Below are 11,059 nucleotides of genomic sequence, written 5' to 3'. Positions count from 1 at the left end.
CTTCTATTTTTTCTTCTATTTTTTCTTCAATCAGACAAAGAACAAGATATTGTTATGCATGTTTTTTTTTTCCTTTTACTTTCATTCCTTCCGAGTAGACACTAAATTTTTTCTTTAAAAATAATTTTTAAAATAGGCCCATTTCTTTTAAGCAACCCAAAGACCCCATTTCTTGGTGTTCTTCTCTCCCTCTGAACACGCGCCTTCTCCTTCGAAACCCTTCTCCACAGCAAGAAACCGATTCCCGCCAAAGAAGCGCTTTTTTCAAATCAATGAATACAGAGAGCAGCACTTCACAATTCCCTGTGTCGCAACTCAATTTCTCTCGCCAAATCAAGGTAAGGTGTCCATGTCCTTTTTCTTCCTTTATGCTGCCCTTAGTGTCTCAAAGTTATCAGATAATCGAAGTTGAAAAAAAATCATCTGTTAATTACTTTTTCCTCGTTTGAGAGATGCTCTATGTTTTTAATTTTCTCCTCCCCTCTCCTAAGAGATGAAATGTAGTACACTACACTTCAATCCATTTTTATTATTGAAATGAACCAATGAGCCTAATATTGAAATGTTGAGAAATTGATTATTTGACAGGGAAATGAAACAGAGATTATCATTTCGAGATACGAAGATCATTTTATGGTGAGTGCACTGCTGATGGAGCTCTGTGATTTATGTTTTTATGGTGACATTACTTAATTTTCTGACTACTTATCAGGTTATTGCCACTCAAATAGGAACCATGGGGACAATAATGTATGCCAGGTCTGCATCTGGCTTCTGTGCAATATTATTGATTTCATTTATATTTCTTGACAACTGAAATTTTGAGCAACAAATTCTGAGAGAACAAATAGTACTACTGAAGAGAATTCCAGATCTTATGCATAGCTTTATGATATATTATTATTGCCTTTGTTAGTCAGTTACTCAGGAATCTAGTTAACTTTTATGTTACCTGTGGCTTCCATCCATGCCACCCCTTAAATTGGATCCACTCCTCCTAACTTGAATAAGTCAAAATCTTCTCTAAGATCATTTAAAGATACCTTCCACTTCAAATTTTGGCTTTAGGGAAATATTTGATGTCTATCCCCTAATCTAACTCCAAATGGAGTGGTTTGGGATACATTTCATCCGATTTGCTTTACTAACTCCCAAGCAATGAAATTATGACTTTTCCCGCAATCAATCATGATAAGTACATGGGACTTACCCACATGATGAAGCTTCATAGTTCTCATTGTGAAATTCTCCTTACAGAAAAGAGAGATACGTCGAGCATCTAACACATAAATTCAATCAGTCCCACAATCTTCATGCTCGGCATTGCCCTTTAGTCCTTCATCCACCCAAGAAATATCTTAGTTGTTCCTCTGGAATATCCAGTACCTGCACCACCAAGATTTTGAAATCTTTTATATACTCATTAGCTGATCTCCATTGCTGCTAAGGTGTTGGCCTTTCAAACATGCTGCCTAAATATCCTCTTCCAAATCAAAGCACCACTGATCCTTCCTTGCTTATAAATGCAATGTACACCTACACTTTTGGCTTCATCTGTTACACCTCAAAAAATTTCTCTGCAGTAGCAATCCAAATCATCAGGTTGCTGCCATTGAAATTGGGCAATTTGATTTTGCTCTAAGCTTTCTCCTTATTCGGCCACTAATTTGGTGTCTTGGGAGTGAGTTGCTCATAACCTTTTCCTTGTCCAATATTCTTTCTATACCATTCACATTCTTCCAAGTCTTTGCCACACTAGAATCTAGAGATGTAATTGGAATCCATGTTCACTGGTTGGTCCACCTAATTTTCCAAAGCCTCTGTCCTCAAGTCCATGTTGTCAGTGGTAAGAAATCTGGCAGGTCAGATTCTTGTTACAGACCCAAGGTAAAGTTCTTAGATCTTAGGAAGAGAATTAAGAGATGGGGAAGAGAGAAAGAGAAGGAGCTATTTTGTAATGGTTTATTGAATCACAAACAATGATCAAAGGAGAGAATTATCTTCTCAACTCCCTTTTGATTCCCCTTCAACAAAGGATTTTCCCTTTTACAACTAAGTCACTTGCTCGGTTCCCCAAACTTTACAATCTAAATGAACCCCTCGTTTACCCCTCTCCTATTATTCAAGACCATGCTCATGTTAAATTTAGCTGCCTAACTGATTCTGGAATTGTTCTAACTGATTTTCCTTGTCTGCCCTTTTCATCTTCGGATACACCTTCCATGTCTTTTCATTCTTCTGAATCCAATCAAACCCATCCACCATTTGTGTTCGTGAGTTGATCCAACTCATTGAACACCCCTACAACTAACAAACTAAACATGGAAAAGTTCTTATGAAAACTGGGACTTAGAGAATCCTTGATTTTTTCATCAGCTTAAAATTCTGGATTATCATGCACTTTCAAAATAGCAATATGCTTCGAAAAGAAAGGGTTGCTCACACAGTTGCATATATGCCTTTTCAATGCCAGAAAGGAAGAAGGGGTGTCAATTAATCCAACATTCAACGTTTCTGTTATATTTGGCAAACGGGATGAGGTATGCTTGACTACGTCTGAAAATATTTGTTCTCCTTGATCTTTTATATGAAATTGTGCTTCTTGTTCACTGAATGCATTGATGCAGCCAATGTTAGTAGCATGTGCACGCCAGCTGATTGAGCACATGAGGTACGGATTCTTTTCTTAAGAGAAAATCTACATTTTGAGTTTGTATTACACACTTCTGGAGTGTTCAACTTTTTCTCAAAATTAGTATGGGTTTCAAATATCCCTTAAAAGAGATATTTTAAAACAGTTGTTAATATATGACTCTTGTACATGTGTAAATATAATTTAATAATTCGTTTTTGGAAATCATGTTGACTCTCCAATTCTTGATTTGCAGTTTATCTGGCTCCTCCAGGCCATTGGTGCTCTCACTTGGTCTTAAAGACCATTCTGTGGTATGTTTTACTATTATGCTCTTCCTCACGGGAAAGGAAAAGAAACAATAAATAAATAACCGTACACATTTCAATATTATATGCAGGAAACATTGAAAGGCATTGTTTCTGCTGTGATGGACAATAGCATGTGGTGAGAAATTGCTGATGAAATATCAAAGTTTGCAGAACTGCCGTATAGCTCAACCTTGTGGAGTTGCAGTGATTTTTAATTAGTGTATGCTGACTATTTTTCTACCTTATTATTTTCCAAAGTAAATGCAACAGTGTATTACTGACGTTTGCACTTCAGATTGTAGTAAGCGATTGACATTTATTACTGCAAGATAATCATTTTCAGCTGATAGGTGTGACGGGTTGAAGTATTCAATTATTCATATTATGGTATACAAACTTGGGTTAATATTGTTTCTAATGAGTCGTTAATTTACTGTAATTACATTCGACCACTCAAAGCAGTGATTGGATTTTAATGTCAAATTTTCAATTTATAATAATTTTGTAATATGAATGTTTCGAATACTAAATTTGTGGAGAGGATAGAGATTAGAGAATGTTTAAACAAAGAGCAGAGTAGGAAAGTGGAGAGAAAAAATAAGAATATTTTAAGATCAAAATTTTCATATTGTTGTCATAATGTTCTCAAATTAAAAACATTGAATAGCCTCAAATGAAGTATGTCGTGAAATTATTAAAAAAAGTTACATGTCATTGTTTAGTTGAATTTAATGGGAGGAATATAAAAATGTTGATTTAATTTGTGTATTTTGTTGAATCAAAAGGAAGAAAACATAGGAAGTTTGCGAGAGAAATTCAAATATTATTCCTCAGTAAGTTTGATATTATTTTATATTTCTAATTTTTTAAAAATTATGGCAAGAATTTTTTAATTAATTTAGCAAGTACAGTTTTTATTTCTGGTGCCTTTGTGTTAATTTTCTGTTTTGGTTTAAGATCGTGTTTTTATAACACAAAGGCACCAGAGATTCAGCAATTAATTGTTTAAACAAGTGCGTGTACAATATTAGAATTTGATTGAAAATTTTTGAAAGAATTATTGGATTGCATGTAAACAGACTACCTTGTTAAAGAGAAGAGTAGGGGATAAAATAAGTAGGAAGAATTTTTTGGTAATGTAGGAATGGAAAAGGACAAATTTACAAATGTAGAACAACAACAACAACGCCTTATCCCACTAGAACAAATGTAGAAATCAAGAGTAAATTTAAAGCCTCCGCTGATGGTTTTAAACTTTTCTATAATCTCGTGTAGTGTCGCTCGCCTCTGTGCCTATGGACCCATGTTTGGGTTGAAGGCATGAGCCAGATTATGATACAACAATCACAATCAGCCTCTACTATACAAATGTGATGTTCAATGCCCCTAGTTATGCGAGCAATCCACTGTCATTCGTCGGTTATTGATATTTGTATCAAGGAATAACTCTAGATTGGGCTAATTATGGGGGTAGATGTAAGTTTTGACTTCAATGGTTGCAATTTTATATGGCCATAGACCTCAGAAACGAAGAGGAAATTAGCTGAATGCGCCATATAAGTTATTATAGAGCCTGTAATTGGTTGCAGTTGACTGAAACAAGTGGGATTTGATGTTCCACAATTCTAGTTTCTTTCCTGTGGACTTAGAAACCACGAAGATTTATTGTCTTCAGAAAGCCCTTTTTAGTTAGATAACCAGGTCACAATTACTTGCCTCACACTTCTCCAATACCTTTGCTGTTGTACAATCTAGTCTATGATAATTGGTCTCGTCATGTCTATAGCCTGCAGTTTGTCATGGATGCCCAAAGTTTGCCTAAAAACATGAAACTCGAGGCGGGGGAGAAAGAACAGAAAGAGTGGAACACAATTCACTTACTCGGAAAATGGATGTAATGAGTACAAACCGTACGATCTTACCTTCACTCATGACTTCCGTTATTATGTAGAAAATGATAAAGCTACTTACTATTGGGGTTTGATTATGGAAAATTTTCAAGAGCAGTTGAATCGATCGTGGGGTTACACTGAACTGGTTTTCTTATAAAATTCGCCATAACATATACATAATAGTTTTGTACCTAGTACGCACAGCAAGCACATGGGTGACAACTCGAGGAGAATTCTCCGCAAGTTTTAATATTTTAATGCTTATTTACGAGCTTAAACTTAATGTGAAATTCCTAAACAATCTCATTTGTCACCAAAATTATTCGGAATTACATTAACTAATTAACTAATAGAAGCATAACATAAAAGATAAAATTTGTAACAATAACAAAAACACCATCTAGAACTTATTCAAAATGTCAAATTTTAAATAAAGCAAAATCTCCTAACTCTATTAGAATGACTTGAAAGGAATGTGACGATTCATGCTCATAAGGATGCATATTGTAGACCATATCCTCCTATTGAGGAGGAGGGATATCAGCCAAATCTTCTCTGTAGGTAACTTGACTCAACTCTAATTGACCATTAGCCGTAAACCCCCTTTCCATGTGGGTTTGCATTGCTGGTTCGTTCTTTGTCTCAATATGCGTCTGAACAGTGTCTTTTCTGAAGGCTAGGTAAATTATTGCGACAGCATAAACTGCCATTAGAGGAAACACTATGATCCCAATGAACACATTTGCCACCTTTGGTAGATTGTTATGAATTAACCAACCCACGAAGGCAGTACAGAGGTAGTACACATTGATACCAATCATCCTCAAGCTTAGTATCCATGGGATGACAATGACCTGCACCAAAATTATGTCACATTGTTTTTCAATCTTTAGTTAAGAATATCTCTATTCTTGCTAATGGCTAGTGGCCACTATTATATACTGGGATAAAAATCAATCCTTCTTTTAACCACAACTAAAACAGTATGCTTCTATAGGCGAGGGAAAAAGACAACTCACAATCATGGAATTCTTGTGAGGTTCCATCTTGGTACTGCTGCTGCTGAAGTTAAGGAGTGGAATTAAAGCAAATGGAAGCTCAAAAGAAAGTATCATCTGCAAAACAATTTAGAATGCAATTTATTTTGATTTTCAATTAAACAATTCTATTCACTAATTCTTTAACCAATGCTCTTAGAACATTTATTAGTAGGACTTAAGAAAACAAAGAAAAGAAAGAAAAGTTCTACAATATACAAACAGATGCGATGATGATAAGCTGACCAGCTCCTGCAGAACCACCAATGATTGAGACAATAAGACTAGGTGCTTTGGCAATGCACCTAGTCACAGTTTCTAATCCATCTTTTCATCCTCAAGTCCTAGAAACCCTATAGCACCAAACCCACAACTTGAATTCAGTAAATCATTCATCAAATTATAAAAAATATTGTGTACAAGAGAATATGATCTCTCCATTCCTTTTACACATCACCAAGCCAATTAACCTTCTTGTTATCCCAAACTAAACTCTATATATATGAACTAACTTTCCTTGCATTACAAGAGAATATTTAATTTTTTTAAAGACAATATTTGTAGTCAAGATAAATACCAATATTCGAAGGAATATACATACACCCAATGATTGGTATAATAACATATTTATTAAAACGATCATCTTGTTATTCTTGTACACACAAGGTCATGTGGGTAGTAAATGGTTTCTTTGACAAGGTAATGTTCTCTAACGATGATTTCCAGCCGTTTTCATGGCCACTCGCTTGCACCATTATTCTTTATTTTTTAAAAGACGTCTTATATATAAAAGGCTTGACAAACTTGTCTCCATGATTTTGCAGTTACGCCATTATTAAGTTCTATTTGTAATTAATTTTAAATTTAATATTTGATATATTCTTAGTGTATACAAAACGATGTTGTGCTGTCAATAATGTATTTTGTATTATTTAATAAGTTTAATATCTCGTGTAGTTGTTAATCATAGTAAATTCATTAAATATATTAATGCCAGATTCAATGGTAATATAAAAACTTTAGACTTACAAGTTACATTACATCAAATTAAACTTATTAATATTATAATTTCATTGTGGGAGAAGGTGGGTGTTAAGTTACAACGATATGATATGTAGATATTTTATACGAGTGTATTATTATGAGTTTAAAGTTTAAACATGAAGTAATATAAATATAACATACTATTATTTAATAATGTTTTGACACGTAACTAAAAAATAGACTTATATCAGTTATTTTTTAATAATTTGTAAATGTATATTAGTTTTCACATGTAGATATTTTTTTTATTAATTAAATACTTCCACTCCTCTTGATACATACGTATATTTATATGTATATGTATGTATTTAATTTTGACAAGAGGCCTTGCTTAAAAAAGATAAATTACAGCAGACGAAAATTGAGCATCAATTAAAATGACCATCGATAGAAAGAAGAATGTGGAAGATAAAGTTACAGTGATTAGTATAAAACTTGCTGTAACCCTTTAGGACGAATTAGTGGTCATGATCGGTTGAGCGCTATAGAAAGTTTATTGATAGGCAAGTGTTCTCAGTAGTTGTCTTGAATTGGAAATTTTGTTTATTAATTAGCAAAAACCAATTTGTCTTTTTCTAATTTAAAGGAACTCCAATTCACAAAGTTCATGTTTTTGTGCATCAGATAGTTAATTGGTAGGGTCATAGACAATTTCAATATGTTATGTGGAAAAATAATTCTGTCTTGAAGACCATCTGCTTGAGAGTCCTAGCCTTTTCATGAACAAAACAAAACGATAAGTTGATTATATCCCATCCCCCATTGCAAAGTCGATTTTATATAATATATTAATTAATTATATTGTTAAATAGATCATGAATTGATTAGCATATATGAAAGCAAAAGATGACAATAGGAATGGGAGGAATTAGTTAGGTTGAAAACTGTTACTACTGTTTAATTTGGCAATAAATTTATTGCTGGTTTAAAATAAAGTTTGAGTGGCCTGCAAAATGCATGTTTCTAGTAAGCAATTAGCAATGGCCGCTAAGTTGCAACTTGCAGTACGTGCGCCATATTCTTTAACATTTTGCAGAGGGACACGGGTAGCACAACATAGAATATATAGTGTGAAACGTTTGATATTTTCTGATACTCTTATGCATCGATAATATGTTGCATGATTCATTCATATTTTTAAAAATATGATATATAAAAAATCACGTCTCATTACAATTTTCATTTTTAAATGATAATTGCGAAAGGAATCCAAGCATTAAGTTATGACGTGGCTATAGCATTGAGATGCACTTGTGGTATCTTCTTCTTCTGGAGTCATAAACAATGGTTAATGTTGCTGTAGCCACCATCATACACAGACATCAACAACATGTGCTATCTTCTGGCGCGTGTTTGATTAGACTTGTTAGATTCAGCTACTGGCAAAACTGGTTATGGTTTAGATAATTGATCCTGCCAAATTGACTTCTTAAATAATAAACAGATAAACGGATAAGGGAACAGTCATTGTCCCACCGTTTAAACCATCTGTTAAAAAACAAATTTTGGAATAAATTGATACAAATTGTATTAACATAACATAATAGGTGTATTTATATACATGCAAGGACACTATCATTGCTCTACAACATCTCCACGATTTCAGGAGATTCAAAATTGAAAGGAAGAGAGATAGGGAAAAATAAAAACATTGTTAAAAGCCTAAAACTAGGTAACACGAACACCCTTATTTACATCAAATCACAACAGATTCATTTCAACAAACACAGCAACCAAGGGCATGCCATTGTGTATATAAACACTACAAAAAAGGGAGAAGAACATTCAATTTAACATTAATCTTATCCCAGGCCTAATCTTAATTAGGATTAAACAAGTAATCAGTTTTATCTTTTTGTTTATGTTTCGCTTATATCTTCTTTGACAACCGATTCTGTCTGATGTGGCAAACGCTCTCATAGAGTAACATAAATTAATGTATGCCTTCAGTGTTATAGGACTTGATTTTGATTGGTTTACATGGAGCTTAGATGAAAGTTAATCATATGTAAATTGGTTATTCCAAAATAAGAAACAATGGACAATGCATGGCAGATTCCTGATCTAGGCTATATATAGGCAGTGAAATTTGTGGATTTTCTAGAAAATACGAATGAGAAAAATTCAAATATCTCACATCTATATTCATATTCATGAATCATGGTTGTGTTTCATTATTAAGCTTTAAGTTTAGGATTAGAAGGAAAAAAATCGCCAAAGTCGGTAAACTATATAGGCAGATTCTTCACGTGCAATTTTATAGACCAAATTTTCACACTGTAGTGTGAAGTGTCCCATCATATGCATACACTACGTGTGAGATAAAAAAACAACTCATTTCTTAGGTGCACCAGTAAGATTCAAAGTCACCAACTTTCTAACCAGCCTAAGAATAAAGGCCCAGTTGAGACTTGGGCCAACATTGGTTTGAGTTGAGCTGTTCTGAACAGAGATCCACTTCGAGATGCCCAATTCTAGAATATTTCAGTTTTTCCTCCTAAACGGCTTGCACACCAAAGTTCCCCGGCACGTTACGAGGATATTTGAGACATAATTGCCGTATGTCACTATTAGAAAAAAATTAAAGTCTCGTCCACTAAAAATAGTATCAAAATAAGTTGGACTTCCACATGCAAAATCAAATATAAAATCTGATCATTTTTGGAATATCAAATGTTTATAGAAGAAATTTTGTTGTTTTGTTTTATTTGTCAATAAAAAAATGTAAAAATGTCAATTATTTTTTATTTTATTTTTATGTCTATCAATCTTCACTAAGACAAGTAAAAGAGCATTATTGAAGAGGAAAATTTAGTAATAATACTTTTTAAAAATTAAAGATATTCAATAATTTTATCAACCCATGTGCACAAATTTTAAATGGAGATAGCATCGTTATTTAATATTGTAATATCTCAAATTTGTTGGCATAAAAAAGTGAAATATTTTTATTTCTCACAATAAGTAAATATTCTCACATAATTAATTCCATATATATAAGAAAATGACATTTTATGTCTGTATAGATAAAGTTTCAATATAAACTGTAATTTTTGAGATATGAAATTTATAAAAGATAAATGATTTTTGAACTTCTCTTGAATGTGTGTATCTTGAGAGAAATAAGAGGAGAAAAAAACAAATGATTAATTTAATCAATAATATGATACATGTTTAATTTAGCGTCAGACTCAACAAAACGTGTATTCATAACGAGAAAATTTAAAACTTCGTAAATTAGCTTTTATATTAATGTGAGACTTCAAAGTGAATTTTGTTGGATTTGATGTTAAACCAAACATGCTAATAATGTAAAAAGAAAAGGAAAAAAAATTAAAAACATTTATAAGATGTTCAAATATCACTGTTTACATAAAATATAGAGACTGCATAAAAAGATAAGTCAAAGCAAATTATCAGAAAGGTGAAAGATGTATTTTTCCTTCTAAATGATTGGTAACGATCTTTCCAATATTTATTTATAATTCATATTTTCTCGAGCTCGCATAACCTCTTTTCATTGAGATTGATTTTTAAAAAGGGGAAAAAGAAGTGAAGAACAAAATTCTCTGAGATTCCGATTTCGCACACAGGCCCCACGTATGACCCAGTAAGTGCACTATTCTTTCAGAAAAGCCCAAACCCGGCCCATTCGGCATCACTAACTGGCCGGGGCGACGACGCCACGGAAGACGACGCCGTCGACGCCACGGAAAACGGCGAGAGCGACTTCGTCGACGACAAGGACCACCGACCTAGCGTCTCAAGCTCCGACGTATAGTCCTCTTCAACCACTCTCTTCGGAACCTTCACCTTCTTCCTCCGTTGCAATCGCCTCAAAACCGGCGAAAAGAAGCAACCCGACGACACGCTCTCGGCTCGGGCTAGAAGAGGGCGCTCGAACCGCCAGCGGTCGGAGCGGACCCTCGGAGTGGACCGGAAGGACCGAGTCCGGGGTTCCTCCGGAGAAAGCAGGTAGGCACCTGCCGGCGGCGGTGGCCTGAGCTTCAGCGACGGCGATTCCAGCTTCTGGTGGTGGAGCTTTTGTTGCACTATGGGGAGTCCCGGCTTTACCTCCCACTTAAAAGGAACTGCACCTGCCTTCTTAAATGAATCACCATCATGATCACTTACTGCACCCAT

At 34.2% G+C, this 11,059-nt stretch overlaps 3 protein-coding genes across 3 annotated transcripts; 1 reads left to right on the top strand and 2 right to left on the bottom strand.

The window, feature by feature from the left end:
- The first annotated feature begins 145 nt into the window (after nt 1-145).
- Nucleotides 146-3,288, top strand: LOC114410397. Its single transcript, XM_028374334.1, has 7 exons — nt 146-338; nt 589-636; nt 713-759; nt 2,474-2,540; nt 2,628-2,671; nt 2,889-2,946; nt 3,033-3,288. Exons 1-7 carry the CDS (start codon nt 273-275, stop codon nt 3,081-3,083), a joined length of 381 nt encoding a protein of 126 aa, XP_028230135.1. The 5' UTR covers nt 146-272; the 3' UTR covers nt 3,084-3,288.
- Nucleotides 3,289-5,356: 2,068 nt separating this feature from the next.
- LOC114410923 (metal transporter Nramp5-like) lies at nt 5,357-5,881 on the bottom strand. Its single transcript, XM_028374819.1, has 2 exons — nt 5,855-5,881; nt 5,357-5,689 (listed from the first exon to the last, which is right to left on the bottom strand). The coding sequence occupies exons 1-2, from the start codon at nt 5,879-5,881 to the stop codon at nt 5,357-5,359; spliced, it is 360 nt and encodes a 119-aa protein (XP_028230620.1).
- Nucleotides 5,882-10,543: 4,662 nt separating this feature from the next.
- LOC114410921 lies at nt 10,544-11,059 on the bottom strand. Its single transcript, XM_028374818.1, has one exon. It carries the CDS (start codon nt 11,057-11,059, stop codon nt 10,544-10,546), a length of 516 nt encoding a protein of 171 aa, XP_028230619.1.

The sequence above is a fragment of the Glycine soja genome, chromosome 4 (assembly GCF_004193775.1).
Source record: "Glycine soja cultivar W05 chromosome 4, ASM419377v2, whole genome shotgun sequence".
NCBI classification, from domain to species: domain Eukaryota; kingdom Viridiplantae; phylum Streptophyta; class Magnoliopsida; order Fabales; family Fabaceae; genus Glycine; species Glycine soja.
Note: the sequence above shows the minus strand (reverse complement) of the source record. Positions and strands in the feature narration are given on the sequence as shown.